The sequence below is a fragment of the Amphiura filiformis genome, chromosome 1 (assembly GCF_039555335.1).
Source record: "Amphiura filiformis chromosome 1, Afil_fr2py, whole genome shotgun sequence".
Classification (NCBI taxonomy): domain Eukaryota; kingdom Metazoa; phylum Echinodermata; class Ophiuroidea; order Amphilepidida; family Amphiuridae; genus Amphiura; species Amphiura filiformis.
In genome coordinates, this window is record NC_092628.1 from 36,240,572 (window position 1) to 36,259,665 (window position 19,094).

The window sequence follows — 19,094 nt, forward strand, 5'->3', positions numbered from 1 at the left end:
CCCGGGGTATGACTGACCATCAAAGATGATTGACCATAGAGGGGGGGGGGCCCACCATAGGTTTCTACAGTAAATACAGTTTCGTTTTTGTAAAATTATTCCAAGATATATTGACTTTTTACTTTTTTTATAGTCATTTTCCTTTATATTTCAGTTCGGGGGCACTCGTAATAACCGGACGTCTCTGATTTCAAAGACGGGTCAGTGATTTCACATACGGGGGTCTGTGATATCACATACGTCGAGCTTTGTTGACAGTTCGGCACTCGATGCAGCACATCGGAACGAAGCTGAGTGTATTACAATAAGCTTTTCTATGTTTAGCAACTATCTACCTGTGCAAAAACTATATCTATCTGTGCAAATTCTGACAAATGGTCCCAGAACACAGTTAGATTGCAATGGCTAAAATAAAATGTTTTGAGGTAAAAAAAAAACCCAATTTTACTATCCAATTCATGAATTGGATAGTAAAATTAGCAGGCACTCAACATGCTCAACTTGGGCTAGCTACAACCCTGATAAGGCATATGCACAAAATTATTCACACTGCGCTGGCACGTTCATCAAAATTACTTATATCGTTTGCGACTGGGTTTTGAAACTAGGGAGTATGTGATTTATGAGACGTCTCTGAAATATGATACTGTAAGGTGATATGACGCTTCAAGAGTATTTGATATCAGAGACGTCTTTGAATTAGCAGTGCCCCCGAACTGATTTAGGAGACAATTCGGTGAAAATCGCATTTTCGTAGAATTTTTGGAAGAAGATCAATTTTGCCTATACTTTTGTAAATAACCAGAATTGAATACATGAATACAAAACCCACCCAAGTCCATCGAAAGTGATTTTGAAAAACTAAAAACAAATGTGTATCATACATGCCGGGTATAGGCCATTTTGGATTTCACATGCTAATAGACCCACGTAGAGGGTTGATTTGGATTCAACTTTTATACATATGATAGGCCTATGTATAAGCAACAATTTTCCATGCTTAACTTAATTTGGCCAAAGTACGGACTTGGGTGGGTTGTACATTCATATATTCAAGGATGTGCTCACAGTATGACGTCATAGCGATATTATGTGGGGAATGTTTGTACTTCTTTTGCTATCACTGGATAAACGAGACCCATAGCTATACATTGGTACCTAATACAATTAAAATTAGGGACAACACCCCCCCCTCTTCGTATTCCGTGGTACAAAATATGGCTCAGTAGTTCTGTAAAGTGTGCCGAGGCTTGTGGATCAACGTCTAGGCGTTGTGCCTGTGCGTAGCTCACTATAAATCACTGCGCTTTTTTCTTTTTCTTTTTTTTTCTCAGTAGTATATAGCGACTGTTCCTTGGAGTCAGGTAACTGAGAAAGCTGGAATTGTTAGAAAGCCATCACATTCGCTTGTTTGGTAATAATATTGACCAAGACCTGATATCCTTGTGATAAAAGTGAGTGTCCATTGAGCAAGGATAGATAATAAACAATAATTTCCACTTTTAGCACATTAATTTCACTCATAACAGATCAAAAGTGGAAACGTCTGTAAGTTTAACCCTAGAACTACTGAGCCATATTTTGTAACACGGACAACAAAGGGATGGGGTGTTGCAACCCCCCTAATTTTCAATTACAAACGTCATATGCCGTTATATTTGGTACCAAAGTATAGTTATAGGTCTACTCTCTCCAGATATATCGCTATGACGTCATAATGTGAGCACACCCATGTAAAATTGGGAAATTTGAGCTATCTACAAAAGTATAGGCAAAATAGATTCGGCCAAAAAAATCTACGATTTTAATTCTAAAGTGCGATTTTCACCGAAATTTCTCATAAATATAAAAGGAAATGGCTATTTCAACCTAACTAACAAGTAACAAGTCAATATATCTTGGAATAAATTTACAAGAGTGAAATGAAAATCATGATGGGCCTCACCTCCCCCACCCCATGGCCATCTTTGATGGTCGGTCCTACCCCGGGTAAGGTACTTGGGCAAACATTTTATCACTAAAATGAGCGCAATGGATGGATATACGATTAGCTTAAGTCATTTGGACGTAAATACGCGTATTTTTTTTTAATGGCGGATGAAAATCTTTGGGGTGGTACAACCCCCTACTTAGGTTTATCACTTTACTTATTGCGTTATAATGATTATTATATGATGTTTCATATTATGGCCGCCAAGGTCTTCAAGTGCCCAGGTTTAGAGATAGAACTAGTTTTCATTTTACGGGATATACAACATTTTCAATCGTCTTTTGACTACCTTTTTAAATCTTAATAGATAAATGGACATCAAATGTGATAGTGTTAGTTAGTATTAACATTTGGTTAATGACGCCATTTTGAATATTTTGGACATGTTCCATTTATAAGTGATTATATTGTGACAAGGCGACTTTAGATTTAAAACAAAAATTAAGTCCCAGGAGCTGGAGTGTCTATATGATAATTAGATAAAATCAATATAAAATTTGCAATTTTGGCTACCACTTGCTTTTTTTTAGCATAGGGCAGCCATTCTAGATTTAATCAACTAGCTAAATGACTTATACATATAGACACCAATATCGCTATCATCAGCCTAAGAATATCTTGCAAGTAATTTTTACTAAAATTCACTATTTTAGCCTCCATTTTGAATTTTGGACCATAGGGCAATTTTTTTTATTTTGTAAACTAGCTGAATGACTTTGTCATGTCCCCAAACATATAACTGGACACCAAAATCGCCACCATCTGCCTGAGAATCCCGTTCAAATGATATAGACTAATATTCGACATTTTGACCGCCATTTTGAAATTTTGGGCATAGGGCAGCCATTTTGGATTTTTATAAACAATATAAGTGAATGGTTTATGTTCTCAAACATATACCTACACTCAAATCACGACCATCGGCCCGAGAGCGCCGTTCAAATAAGTTAGAATAATTTTCGGCATTTTGGCGGCCATTTTGAATTTGTTTTGTATGAGGCAGCCATTTTGAATTTTGATAAACTATGTAAATAACTGTTTCATGTCCACATACATATTCATAGACACTCAAATCACCACCATCGGCATAAAAAAGCCGTTCAAATAAGTTTGGCTAAAATTCACCATTTTGGCCGCCATTTTGAATTTTGGAGCATAAGGAAGCCATTTTGGATTTCGTAAACTATCTAAATGACTTTCTCATGTCCATAAACATATATTTAGACACCAAAATCACCACCATTGGCCTTAGAATACATTTTTAGTAATTTTGACCCCCATTGTAGGGCACCCCCGGAAAAAGCACTTTGGGCACATTTTTAATTAAAGTGGACTACGGGAGCGTGTTCTACGCAAAATTTCAGTCTAGAAACCGTATCAAACATAAAGTGAACACTATTTCCCATCCGCGCGTGAATGAGAGCCCGACTAAAAGGAGGACAGTCTTCACTCTGGTTCAAAAGACTTTACCCACTTCGTGCAGCGCCATCCAATTGTGTCCGCCATATCTCGAAAAAGCTAATATAATGGGCTTCATCTTAATTTTTAGACCCTTGATTCTTGTTTCGTTTGGAAAAGGGCATAGGGATAATTCGTGTTTACTGGATTTTCCCTGTTTTCTCCCCCCAAAATAAAGTATATCATTACTTTACTTTAGTGCTAATATCGTTTACGGTAGTGAATATTATTTAAAATTTTGAAGCCAATTTCTTTCAGGTAATCCCTGTGTTAATTGGCCTTGGATCAATTTATGGTGGAAAGTGCAGAAATCAAAGTATCGGCAGTGAAATTGCGTGTTACAAAAACGTCAATTTCTTCAAAACTGCGAATCTCACCTAAAAGATATAGCTGGGCAAAGGTTTCTCCAACATAAATATTATCCTGGAAACGTTTGATATGACTGTAACCGTTAGTTGCCAGATTTGTTAGTCATGACTGTAATAATCGAAAATGTGCTAAGATACGGTATAGACGAATCCAACGAGCTAAGTCATGGTCAGGATTTGGTCGGACATCTTTGGGTAGCCGCTAGCACCAACCTGGTGTTTTGAGCGTCCAATTGTGCAAATAAAAGCCGCCTAACACCAAGAGAAGATGCAAGGATGAGGAGGGTTAATAGAATAATATATATAATAGAGATAATTCCGCAGGTAATCCCATCGCATCTATTCATACATAGTCCTTTTGTTCGCAAGTACATCAATGCATAGATACCGCGTGTAGTTAATCCGATTATTATGTATTAAGGTGTAAAACGGGTGATGGAATGCAGTTTAAAATTTCCGCCAAGGCCGAATCATTTCACATTTTGAGTGCATTGTAGCCGACGGCTACCCAACTAAAGGCTGCTAGTCAGGTGTAGGAATGCGTGAATTTAGATTCGTCTATACATCATCGAAATTTTAATGTCATTTTCAAAATTTAAATTCAAGGCAGGATAAAGTGTACTTTTATTCTACTTGTCTGAAATTTATTATCAAGTCTGTAGCTTGCTTTTCAGATAGAAAACTCGAGTGTTTCTTAGAAAAGTTGATGATACATTTTGCGTGATTTCTTCGCTAAGTGAACGATTTTACGAGCTCATAAATTGCAAGGTCTCACGCTTTATAACAAAATGCGCTGCTCACTAGCGTATTGCCTGAGCAAGGATTATTAAATCAGGATGTGACAATTGCTCATTAGCATGTGCCCAAGTTTTTATATAAATAGCGTATTGTTATTAAAATGATGGGCCTCAAGGAAGAACAGATGATTAATTGTGTTTTCAACTGATTGAGTATCCCAGGTTAAAGAAGAAATAAAACAAACAAAGAAACAGACTTTTTGGTTCATTGGTGCTTTACTCTAACACCGTAGTCAATATTGTGTGATTTTCTTTACCTACTTATAAAATCAATAATTTCATGCCGGTAGCCAAATACCATTATATCTGATTAGTGAATATTGATATTCTTTTTCAAACGAGGACATGAATGCAAACACACAGACAAATACGGCGCCATAATGCAAGATCGCGTGAGGTGTCACATGTTTTGTGACTTCAAATACTCAATTGCATTTCATATCTTATACCTGTCATGCATTTCCTTCGTATTGTAGTCCTAATTTCGACATTACTTCAGCAAAAAGACATTCCCTTATCAAATTAGATCAAATTTATTGGAAAAACAATCACTGCTGCCTGACGGGATCATAGTAGTTAACCCCATTTCTGCCCGTCGTGACCGCTATAGCTTTAGTATCCTCCGGAGTACTACATGTATTATCCTTCGCCTTCGCTACACACCGGTGCTGCGCGACGAGCTAGTTGCCGTGAAAAAGGAGAACTTAGTAATTTCTCACGTTTTGACCGTGACAGAGTCGAGCATCGTGGTATACTACAAGGTGTCCCATAAAAAGGTTACATGTAGAAAATGAACCGCATTTTGTGATGGTACATTTTTTCAGATAACATATTTCATTCAATTAGTAGGTTTTTAGCGGGTTCGCCGTCGGACAAGTTTAGAACTGTCAAGCTTTCGTCAGGAGTAGCTCTGACTTCTTCAGGACAAAGTACCTAAGAATGAGACATGTAGACCGCCCCTTGTCTACTGATGACTCTGAAAAGAGCCGTTTGCTGAAGACTGCCCCTTGTCAACAGAAACTAGCAGATCTCGCCTATCTGCTGATTTTGTAAGTTTTGGTGGCTCTGACAGTTTGCTAAGTTCCAATTCCGTATCTTAAAAGCAACTTAACTTATGAGCGCAAGATGACAGGGGTGTCAAGAGTGGCTAATCATCAAAATATCGCACAACAAAAGTTGAACACACGCACACCTTTGTTTTCAGATTTTTTCTTTATTACCTTTTGTATTTCTCTTACTTTTCATTGTTGAACTCAGTGGCGTAGCCAGTGGGGGCCAGGGGGTGGTGCCCCCCCTCGTCATGGCCGTCGGTTCATGTAAGGCCGTCGGTAGACGGAAGGCGTTGGTTGAAAAATTGTGAATTATACATAAAATTTTTGTTTTTTGTTGGTATCGCCTTTTTGTTTTTGTTTTTTTTTGCTCTTCACTTTTTCAAACCATGCAAAAAAATTTGTGTCAACAAATCACAACTTCCGTCGGCAAAAAATATTTCCGTCGGTAAATTTACAAGTTGTGCCCCCTCGGTTCCAAAATCCTGGCTACGCCACTGGTTGCACAAAAGAAACATATTGACAAATTAAATATTGTACACTGAAAATAAATCAGTTAGAGCTTCTTGACTCTTGGTGGTAACAAATAAAGGAAGAGAAGAACACGTTTTTGTTGAAAGCAGTTCTGCACGCTGTATCTCATGTCATCAACATAGTGAAATGAATAACAATCTTTTGCATTTAGGCCTTGTTTGGTTTTTGTTGGCTTGAAATCGCTGCTGTTTGTTTTTATATTTCTGACTGAACTCTTGAAATAAAACTGAACAAGGTTTATTCTTTGTTTATCAGAAATACTGCATCTGCCATGCTATGGCTGCATGGGCCTACTCAAGGGCCCCGCCAAATGCACAGTGGCTGTGACGGTATAATGAACCTCGTGTTGCATTTGTCACGTAAAGAGCTTGCTCAGGAATGCGTGGAATGCGGACTAAGTACGTAGGTTGTGAACTTGACATTCACAGGGGTACTAATAGAAGGTACATAAATTATATGTCATGAAAAGGATATTTATATTATTTTGTTAACATTAACTTAGATTATTTCCAAAAAATCTATATGTAACCTTTTTTTTTTTTTTTTGTATGATATCATAGTGGTGGTGCTTATATACACTGGGTGTGCATTGATATAATGTTTATGTATTCCGATATATTTATGTGTGTATATTACCAATAGATTAATAATAATCTATGTTGTTTCTTTACAGCCAAGAACTAAGCGTGGACGTCTCAAACGGTACATCAAGTTGTTGACGATTGTTTTAGGTTCATTTTATCTCGGACGCCTCTCAGGATTTCATCTGGGAACTACCACAAGGTACGGTGGCTATGGTATACCAGAGAAGATGAGTTTCTTCTCATCTTCTCTGGGTATACCAAGGAGTTTCAAATAAACGCGTTTGCAATTTTGCATAGAACGTAAATTATACCAGAGTTATCTTTTGGCGATAGTGTTCAATCAATCTTTATTAAGCAAGAGGCAAATGAATGTCAAAACGCTGAAAGCTTGAGATGAGGTTGACCAGATGAGCCCCATGTCGGTTCATGACGGGCATTCCAGATAGTAGGCCTATAACTGGAGAGGATAGCAAGTTTGCTTAGGTCCTTTTTGATTGACCTGGGTTGTTTGGCTTTGACAAAGGAGAAGATATTGGAAATCCTTTTGGTGGTATCGGGTGTAACCAAACCACGTGACCCGATTTCTATGCAGGTGAGATTGCAAGTGAAGCCATTCTCGTAAATGTCTGACATGACTTCGATATATTTTTGAGTTTTGCGTCATGACCGTTCATGAGCCTTATTAATATTTTGTCCCGAGTATTTTGTTCAAACGGAACTGTCAACTCAACCAAGTGGACATACTTCTTTTCAGTGTTAATTAAAAAAATATGATATCGTCAGGAAGAGTGCCACCGGTGATGGTAAAACCAGGCAGTGGGAAAAGATCTGGATAGTTGTTGTATTGGCGTTTTTAAGATGTTGTATAAGATCAACTGGTTCAAGAATGAATTAAAATATGGTGTAAGATAAATACCAAAGTAAACATCTACCAAAAAGTAATTACCCCCTTAATGAATGGCCATTATTCCAAAATGGTCGATCGTATGTCTAATTGGGATATGCAGTCGAAGCATAACTTAATACTGCGTATGACACCTCATTTGTTGCAAATCAAGGGCCAGCTTCAGCAGGGAGGTTAACATATGGTTAATCGCTTTCTGTGTGCTTCTTCGTCAGACATCTACAGAAGCTTCTAAATGATTTTTTGTCTCTGCTGTTAAATGCCCAGTTATGCCATGTCGTAAAAACACTTGATGTCGCAGAAAATAACCCAACGACACTCTCAGAAAAAAAGGTGCTACTTAGAACCTTTTTTTGTCCTCTATGTAGAACCCTAAGCAGTAATAAGGTTCTAAAAAGAACCTTAAAAGGTTCTATAAAGAACCTTAAAGATTTAAGTAGGCCTGGGGACATTCTAATTCATTCATTCAGGGACTCATCACAAAGTTAAGAAAAGTAAAACGTGGTACGAAAGGCAAAATCAAGTTGCTCTGATTGAGGTTAAAATAGACTTGTTGCAGAGAGATATGCAAAATAATCTTAATTCTAAAATTTGAGCCAAATCGGACAAACGGTTTTTGAGGTATTGCTGTTGAAAGATTCTTTGGATTCTAGTGTTTTTGCCAATATGTTGATGAAGTTAATGAGGACAATTGGCAAAATGTGCTCATTAATATTAATTTTTTCCAATATTTTCCCAATATTTAATGAATAAACCTTCATACTATTTTTACCTTTACGAATTTTTACCTGAAACTTTGCCAATGTGTTTCTATGGTCTAAAACATTAATATGTGATTTTCCCGCCCATCTAATTTGCATATTTGCATAATTAATTAGCCTTAAGTATAATGCTAATTAATTATGCAAATATGCAAATTAGATGGGCGGGAAAATCACATGTTAATGTTTTAGGCCATAAAAACACATTGGCAAAGTTTCATGTCCAAATTATATAAAATAAAAGTAGTATGAAGGTTTATTCATAAGATATTGGTATAATATTGGTAAACATGAATATTCATGAGCACATTTTGCCAATTTTCCTCATTAACTTCATCAATATATTGGCAAAAACAATAGAATACAAAGAAACTAAAACATGTGTATCTTGACAACCGTATGTCCGATTTCCTTCAAACAAAAACTATTTTGCTCAGTGTATTTAGCTTAACTTATTCAATCTATTCAAATGGTTCTAAATTCAGTTTCTGTTTTCCAGAAACATCGTTTCGAACCCCCTTAACCCATTTTGGTACTTTTTATTAAAAACCTTTTTTTCTGTTCTACTAAGAACCCTTTGAGGTTCTTTCTTTAAGATTCCTTAAAGGTTCTTCAAGCAAGTTCTACAAAGACCCTTTTTCTTGGCTACAGAACCTTTTTTGGTTCTACAAAGAACCCCATTGGGTTTCAGTTGGGTTCTTTGTAGGACCAAAAAGGTTGTGGAAGCAAGAAAAGGTTCTTTGTAGAACCTTTTTTCTGAGAGTGGAGAGCTGAACATTTTCCTTCAATGGATACTGAATACAGGATTTTGCTGCAACTTTCAAATATTGGGTTGCGTTCTTGTAGTTGGAACATTGTTTGGGATCCCCAGACTTGAATAACATCACAAACGCTTGTTTGCCCAGTCATCTGGTCATTCACAATTTGTTTTTTATTAATTCATAAGGTACTCCGTCAAGACCTTTTGATTTCCCAGTCTGGAGTTTGCTGACTGCATGTTCAACTTCAGATATGAGGGCTTTAACCGGTGTTTTTGGCATGGGATGTGGTACTTCTCCATCTGGGTTTTCAAACAGTTTTCCGCCATATTCATTCCATATGTTCATGATATCTTCCAACTGCTTGCTGTGTTGGAGTGGACTTGGCTTTTACTGATCTAATCTGTTCAAACATTGCCTTCTGATTCCTGTTGCATCAAAGTCTCTGATCAGCTTACATTGTTCTTCAAGCCACGTTGTCTTGTCTCTTCTGATCCTCCTTTGGATCTCAGCACGCAATCGATGTTTCAGGGTTAGCATGTTTCTTTGTTTGCGCAACCTGCTGTTTACATTATTTTCTATAAAACTTTTCAAACTGACTCATTCTGATAAAACCCGAAGCATGATAATCTCCCCGATCGCGCGCATTAAAAATTACCTCTTCAGCATCATGTACAGCGCGAAGTTCCAATGTGTAACAGGCATCATAACCACGAGGAACTTACGACAGTCAATTATGGATGAGAGAGGTACTTTTGCCAAGGATACTCAATGTGCAATCAAGCGTGTGGTCATATGTCTTGTGTAAAAGACTGACTTGTAGAAGAGGTGATGCATATATCACAAGACCAAGTTTAAATTTGATCAGTGGTTGTGTTTAAGCTGGAGAGTGGATTATTTGAAATGTAGGCAAAATATGCAAATGAGCTCATTAATATTCATAAATATGCAAATAAAATGACACAAAACTATTCAGCACATCAAGCAGCCATATCCTATCACCGTATCAAGTTTGAAGTTGTTCGGTGATTGCTTTTAAGCTGCAGAGTGGATTAATGACAATGTAGGCCAAATATAAATAGTAAGTCCAGATAAAAATATTTACTTCAATTTGTCCTGTAATTTGTTTTCTTCGTAAACGAGCTGACCTCAAAAGACTGATGCAACATTTTTCATGACATTCCAGGTGAAGCCGAATTCGGTGATACTACCATTCCTATAGTGAATGTTCCCCAACCAACTTGAACTGGTTATTCTCTGCAACTAATCTCAGGAAACCCTTGATCGCACAGTATTGGAGAACACGGGACTCGGACTCGAGTCCGGACTCGGGTCCTTTTTTTAAGGACTCGGACTCGGACTTGGACTAGGAAGCTAAGGACTCGGACTCGGACCGCAAGGACTCGGGGACTCGGCTTCGAGTCCTGCTCGAGTCCGGCAAAATAGGGTCTTTTTAGGTCTTCTATTTTCGTTCCGTTGTAAACTTCTTCTTATGCTTGATCAATGATCACATCACATGGTCAATTTAAGTCAGTTTGCATGCAAATAAATTCAGTTTGTAAATAAAAGTATCGGCGAAACTGGTAAAATTGCATCATAGTTTGCTTATTCTCGTCGAAAAAAGCCGCTGTTTTTCATCCTTTTCTTCTTTTGTATTCTTGTATTTTAATTTGATCAAACAGCTACAAAATAGCAGATGGTGACAATGCATTCAGGAAGGCAAGTTCTGGGTCATCTATGACTCTTGTTGAATCGGAAGGCTCACAACTGACAAATCTCGATCAAGATCAGCAAGATTTGACATGGTTTGATCGTATAGCTGCACAACAATTAAGGTAGGTCACAAGCAAATTCTTGTGTAACTATTTATAATTATACATATTTATTGATTAAATTTCCCCGATGAAGTAGCCAGTGGCAAGTGAGGGAAAACGTGCCCTGGCGCCGTCTTAGTGGCGCCGATTGACTAATTTAGCACCCCTATAGATCGATTCTGCTCATCCCCCTCCAAGCGGCGAAAGTTAATACGTTGGCGCAAATAGGAAATCCGGAACGTCATGAACGTTTTCACTAGTTCGACTAGCGTCTTCAGCAGATGGTGATGCTGTGATGATATCTTGCCTATAATCGGGACATTCCTCACCGATGACGTCATGTAATTGACAGTATGATGCACCCTGGACATCAGCAAGTTATCCCCAAAAGTTATCCCAAACGTCATCAGTACATTGTGTTAACCTGGACAGGAACCGTGTATATTGTGTTAACCTGGACAGGAGCCGTGTACATTGTGTTAACCTGGATATGAGCCGTGTACATTGTGTTAACCTGGACAGGAGCCGTGTACATTGTGTTAACCTGGACAGGAGCCGTGTACATTGTGTTAACCTGGACAGGAACCGTGTACATTGTGTTAACCTGGACAGGAGCCGTGTACATTGTGTTAACCTGGATATGAGCCGTGTACATTGTGTTAACCTGGACAGGAGCCGTGTACATTGTGTTAACCTGGACAGGAGCCGTGTATATTGTGTTAACCTGTACAGGAGCCGTGTACTAGTACATTGTGTTAACCTGTACAGGAGCCGTGTACATTGTGTTAACCTGTACAGGAGCCGTGTACATTGGGTTAACCTGGACAGGAGCCGTGTACATTGTGTTAACCTGGACAGGAGCCGTGTACATTGTGTTAACCTGGACGGGAGCCGTGTACATTGTGTTAACCTGGACAGGAGCCGTGTACATTGTGTTAACCTGGACAGGAGCCGTGTACATTGTGTTAACCTGGACAGGAACCGTGTACATTGTGTTAACCTGGACAGGAGCCGTGTACATTGTGTTAACCTGGACAGGAGCCGTGTACATTGTGTTAACCTGGACAGGAGCCGTATACATTGTGTTAACCTGGACAGGAGCCGTGTACATTGTGTTAACCTGGATATGAGCCGTGTACATTGTTAACCTGTACAGGAGCCGTGTACTAGTACATTGTGTTAACCTGTACAGGAGCCGTGTACATTGTGTTAACCTGTACAGGAGCCGTGTACATTGGGTTAACCTGGACAGGAGCCGTGTACATTGTGTTAACCTGGACAGGAGCCGTGTACATTATGTTAACCTGGACGGGAGCCGTGTACATTGTGTTAACCTGGACAGGAGCCGTGTACATTGTGTTAACCTGGACAGGAGCCGTGTACATTGTGTTAACCTGGACAGGAACCGTGTACATTGTGTTAACCTGGACAGGAGCCGTGTACATTGTGTTAACCTGGACAGGAGCCGTGTACATTGTGTTAACCTGGACAGGAGCCGTGTACATTGTGTTAACCTGGACAGGAGCCGTGTACATTGTGTTAACCTGGATATGAGCCGTGTACATTGTGTTAACCTGGACAGGAGCCGTGTACATTGTGTTAACCTGGACAGGAGCCGTGTAATTGTGTTAACCTGGACAGGAGCCGTGTATATTGTGTTAACCTGGACAGGAGCCGTGTACATTGTGTTAACCTGGACAAGAGCCGTGTATATTGTGTTAACCTGGACAGGAGCCGTGTACATTGTGTTAACCTGGACAGGAGCCGTGTACATTGTGTTAACCATATTACCAGCACAGAATTCCCTGGACATGAGCCGTGTGCATTGTGTTAACCATATTAACCCACAACATTTTAGCCATCAACTTGAAACTTTTTAACGCACGTTACCAGAAGTTTGAAATTTTAACACGTGACAGTGTAGAAGAAACTTAAAGCAATATATATTAATTTTGTATCTTCCTTTTTAGCCCGAAAAACACCATGTTTTGGGCAAAAAAATTGCGCATTGGCCAATCAAATTACCAACATTCACCTTCATTTTGGCTATAATAGTCTGAATATCTATGCTCCCCATCCCGGGTCACAGCGACAACGCCTGGTAAATAATTATATTGTACAAACAGGGAAACTAAATCAATACACGTGTACGTGTATTCTGCTATGCACGCCGATACACTTGTTTGATTTTCAGACGATAAATCTTTGGATACCGGGTTAGAAAATGATGAATAATTTGTAATGCTTCCGTCGTCACTGAATAACATATTGTCGGTGATTTTGATTTAAACTTTTGATCCAAACACAAGGAAATAATTCCTACCTCGGAATTTTCAGATGGTACTCCATCTTTCATCAGCGAGTGAGTGACTGTATCAGGTCGAGATTTTCTTGACATTATTTCGGATCAAAATCACCGACAATATGTATATCAAAATCATGATTTATACCAACACAGATGAACTTTCATGAACATATTGTCGGTGTTGGGTGATTTGAATACTTCCCTCCACTGGTGCGCCGGGACTATATTTAAGTAGGCCCTACCCAGCAAACACAAAACGTTTTCGACATCATTCGCAAAAGGTTATGAAAGGTTGTCAGAAAACGTTTAAATGTCGGGTTATAGAAAGAGTATATTAAGGGTATAAAACGTTTTCATAACATTAAAATCATTTTTGATAATCTACTGCTCAGCAAACAAAAATGTTTTACAGAAAACGTTTAAATGTCGGGTTATATAAAGGGTATAAAAACGTTTTAATAACATTCCAAAAACATTTTTGAAAACTTGATACAAAACATTCTAAACAGAATGTTATTTTGGGTTGAAAAAATATTTTGCGAAAAATGTTTGCCCAAAATATTTGCAATAACGTTTTAAAAACGTTTTCGTGACCTTTATATAACCCGACATTTAAATGTTATTAAAACGTTTTGAAAAAACATTTTAAGAACATTTCTGTGCTTGTAGGGTGCAAATATTTTAACATAATGTTATTTAAGTGTTGACAAAATATTTGGCAAAATGTTTGCAAAAATAGTTTACAATAACATTTTTAAAAACATTTAAAAAATATTGTTGTAGTGTGTTTTCATACAAAACGTTTTATAACGTTTTCATGACCTTTATATAACCCGACATTTTAATGTTATTAAAACGTTTTTATCTAAACCAAAAGCCAAAATATAACTTATTAAAAACGTTTTTAAAACGTTTTTGTGTTTGCTGGGTAGTCCGCAAACACCTCTTCTTAGGACCAGTACTGCCACTCATAACATGTTGTATATATTTGGATACTTCCTACGTTCTACGTATTCGTATATTATTATCTATATTATTAATGTATTTTATATTTTGCAGAAAGACGATAAGAAGTCTCTTCCCTCAAGAAAACATGGATCCAGTCTTAGTTTCCACCGCCTCAACAATTGTAACATCGCTGTTGCACTTTCCTCCCAATGCGAGTAAAAACAACTCGGGAATAAGTCCGAATCACGTTATAATCAAGCCACAAAGAAAATGCGCTGTTGTGGGTAATAGCGGAATTTTACTAAAAAGTGGTTGTGGCGAACTAATAGACAAAAACGATATGGTGATTCGCTCAAATATCGCGACTATAAAAGGATTTCAACATGACGTGGGTAATAAACGGGATATTGTAACCATAAATAGGGTTGTGCTGAAATGGCTCGTAGAAGCGCTTAATAAAACTAAAGAGCATCCCAACCAGATGCGAAATTTGAGGCAATACAACAACTCTATACTTTGGTTTCAATTGGATCTCACCAATGAAGTTAAGCCGTTATTGATTACCCTTGCTGAGTGTTGTAAGAAAGCACACATCTCGGTTTACTTTGCATTTTCAACGATATCTATCAGAACTGTATCAAAAAGGTAAGGATACATTAGTATCAGATTTTTACCCTCCTCATATTTGACCGTTTTCAGCCAGACCAAAGGGTGACATATCTTGTATACACACAAAGGATATTATAATGTTCTTTCAAATAACCCATTTCACACTCTATTCGCCGTAGAAGTGATGACGTAACAGGATTAACTACCATGTTTGAATATATCGTCCTACACTTGGATTTAACCCCCTTAAGGGCTGGGGTATGAACGTTTGGAGAGCTTTATTTTGGGACATTAGAGCACATCAGACATATCGAATTGTATTCTGAATACGAAGAATGTCATTCTGATATCAAATAATTTTTGAAATTCGCAATTTAATACACATTTTATGGCAAATGATTAAAATTGATATTTTGATATTTAACAGTACTTGAAGTAAACTTTATAAATCTGATGATTTATACTTAAAGTGTATGTAGGTGGGATGAAAAGCCGACGATCAATTGAAAATGTTGACCTTTCGTATTGAAGATATGGATTTTTTTCCCAAAACACCAAAAAAATTAGGTCTTTTTGGGGAAAAATCCATATCTTCAATATGAAAGGTCAAAATTTTCAATTGACCGTCGGCTTTTCCTCCCTGCTACATACACTTTAAGAATATATCATTAGATTTATATAATTTACTTCGAGGACTGTTATATATCAAAATTTCAAAAATATCAAATTTTTATAATTTGTCATAAAATTTGTATTATATTGTGATTTTTAAAAATGAAAATTATTTGATATCAGAAAGACATGCTCCGTATTCAGAATGCAATTCGATAGGTCTGAGGTGCTCTCATGTCCCACAAAAAATACTGTCGAAACGCAATAAACGCTCATTTTGGATCCCTAACCCCATCAGAAAAATTGACAGCATGGTTCATTTGATTCAGTGGTCCATGTAGATTTAGTTTTAGTTCAAAAAAGCTAAAAAACAAAATGAACATGAACTTCTCACCAAATGACGTAAGGCCCCAGACTATATAGCGATTGCGTCATCATGACGTATGGGCACAGAAAGGTTCCTTCCCCTCCGCCAAAAAGCCTCGGTGGAGTTCAGGTTAATCACACAAGATCACTAAATCTAGATTAGGTTGGGTTGAAAAGAGCTGCGCACTCGCATCGCAAAGCCTGTATAGGCCTAAAGGATTCATGTTGCTTTTCACATTATGCTTCTATTTGAGAAACAAAAGCTAGCAAATATCATACAGACTATAATTCGACAAAGCTACTAGACCATCACCTTTGCATGACGTAATAAGCATTATTCTCTTCTTGATGTTTGATCTCTTTTTCAGGTTATGGAATATACCGGAACATCTACCGTCTGCGGGGCTCATGATTACGACTGCAGCATTGACTTTTTGTGATGAATTATCGTTGTTCGGATTTTACCCATTTAGCACCGACCAAAATGATAGAGCAATTAAATATCACTATTTCGACAAAAATATAATGAATTACACCACATCCAGGCATAAACTACCCGCGGAATTTAGTATTCTTCAAAGACTGCACGATTTGAAAATAATCAATTTGAGGACAGAGCGCTGTGATGTTAGTTAAAAGACGAATTAGGGTTGTGAAATAATATGTATGAAAGGGGGTTGAATAATAATATATAAAAAAGGCTTTGACAATCGTTTGCATCGGTCTCCTTTCGACGTGCCAGAATCTCCCCTTTTTCTTTTTTCCGCCATGGCGGGTTAACCTTGAAGTTACACTTAATTTAATTTAGGTGTAATTTGTCTTGGGTCCATAAACCTCTACCACTCCAAGTTTGCTATATCTTTATGTTTGTGTTTTTGCGTCTCATATTTGAAAGAATCAGTGTTTAATTGCAATATTTTAAAACCACAAACCCAAACTGGGTGATATGATGTACGAGATTGGGCTACTTCAAGATGTGTCTATTTTCAGAAAAAGAGGTGAGGTTGTTTATTCTATTTTAAAAATTTAGGTAGATATGAAATATGCTGGATAAGTCTTTTTGTTCATAGGTGAAATTTGCTGTAATCAACGTAATCTGGCGAATGACTCATTTTCAGTCCAGATTGACACCCAGCACATTTCAAAAATCTCATTGGTATATAAGATTGGTTCAATTATGACGAAATAAAGATATTTTCTTTTGAATTAATACTTCTGCAGTTGTTTTTCCCATACCTCCCAAATGGCAATGACATTCCTAGACTTCTCCGTAGTCCACTAGCCCATTTATATGCATACTCTTAAAACTCTGATTTAATTAATTTGATATCACAATTGATAGATTTTCACATCTGATCTTTTTAGTCACTGTACTCCCTCTGTTTGTTGGCTTCCCAAGTGGACTACTTACTTCCGATTGCGGTCAACAAGTTTAACACGGTTGTCTATGGATGAGATTGTCGGATTTCTGGCCTACTAAAATTGGCCATGATGTAATGCATCTTTAAATGGATCTGGCTTGTGATTGGTCGTCCAGATCTCGTTATGGTTTAAATCCTCCGTGCTTGTGGCATTACCATTGATAACTACATTGTACACAACTATGTGGCGCTTTGTGTACAAGGTGCATGAGCGCGTCCTGTACGTACAAAGTCCTGTTAAAAATGCAATGTTCATAGTCGATTTTTAACTCGGGCTTTCGCGATTATTAAACTGGTAGATTCTAAAATCAGAACTGTTCAGTATTGAAGTGCCATTATAATATGTTGCATTCAATAAGCCTACGTATACTTTACTGTTACTGTCACTGATGTAATTATATAGGCCTAAACCTTTTCATAACCATTTACTAGTATTTTGATGTAATAAAATAATATCAGTATAATTTCGAGTTCAACTTAATGCGTTCATAATGATTAAATAACGTATTTGTATTTATCAAAAATCGACTATGGCATAGTCTATGACATTCCTAGTGACCAAAGTTCCCTAAATATATACCGGTAGTCAGTTATACCATATACATCCATCACTGGTGTCGTGAGTTTTTTTCCTATTATACTCAAGAACGGATTTTATTATAAGAAAATTATCTAGTGCACGTAGTCTCCTTTGCAGCCAGTTTCTGTCGTGTGCTTGCGACTGAGCCTCATGTAGGCTGGGCCGGTCCGAGACTTCTAGCACTAAGTATCTGTTTTGACTATAACAATGAGATTTTTGAAATGTGTTGAAAGTATCACAGGTGTGTTATATAATTTATTTTCGACATTTTTTAAAACCAGGATTTAAGGGTGGGGTATGAACGTTTGGACAGTATTTATTTTGGGACATTAGAGCACATCAGACATATCGAATTGCATTCTGAATACGAAGAATGTCCTTCTGATATCAAATAATTTTGATTTTTGAAATTCGCAATATAATACACATTTTATGGCAAATCATTAAAAATTGATATTTTTGATATTTAACAGTACTCGAATTAAATTTTACAAATCTGATGATTCATACTTAAAGTGTATGTAGGTGGGATGAAAAGCCGACGATCAATTGAAAATTTTGACCTTTAGTATTGAGATATGGATTTTTTTTTCCAAAACACCAAAAAAAATTAGAAAAAAAAAAAGGTCTTTTTGGAAAAAATCCATATCTTCAATATAAAAGGTCAAAATTTTCAATTGACCGTCGGCTTTTCCTCACAGCTACATACACTTTAAGAATATATCATTAGATTTATATAATTTACTTCGAGGACTGTTATATATCAAAAATTTGAAAAATATCACATTTTTATAATTTGTCATAAAGTTAGTATTATATTGCGATTTTCAAAAAATGACAATTATTTGATATCAGAAAGACATGCTTCGTATTCAGAATGCAATTCGATAGGTCTGTGGTGCTCTCATGTCCCACAAAAAATACTGTCGAAACGCAATAAACGCTCATTCTAGATCCCTTAAGGGATCAAATCAAAACTCGACTGCCGGTTCCGGGCGGTTCCGTCCGGTTGTCAGAGGTCACTGCTCTATGAATATTCAAGAATGCATGAGTAGGCCGTATGCAGACTCCGAGTATTAGACGTATAATATTTGATGTAACATATTATCTACGTTATTTAATCTAGTCCCATTCTATTTCCAGTAATGTGTAAGTTCTAACGCATGTTTGATGACTTAAAATCGATAATAATTATGTTACGTATATTATCTGGTAGAAATATTTTATCGATTTTAC

The 19,094-nt window shown here is 37.2% G+C and overlaps 1 protein-coding gene across 1 annotated transcript in view; it reads left to right on the forward strand.

The window, feature by feature from the left end:
- Nucleotides 1-17,606, forward strand: part of LOC140146308 (alpha-2,8-sialyltransferase 8B-like) — an 80,355-nt gene extending 62,749 nt beyond the window's left edge. Inside the window, exons 2-5 of the mRNA XM_072168110.1 lie at nt 6,870-6,979; nt 10,886-11,038; nt 14,382-14,915; nt 16,226-17,606. Of these exons, the coding sequence (XP_072024211.1) occupies nt 6,870-6,979; nt 10,886-11,038; nt 14,382-14,915; nt 16,226-16,493 (1,065 nt within the window). The 3' untranslated portion in view covers nt 16,494-17,606. The remainder of the gene's footprint in view (nt 1-6,869; nt 6,980-10,885; nt 11,039-14,381; nt 14,916-16,225) is intronic.
- Nucleotides 17,607-19,094: the final 1,488 nt, after the last annotated feature.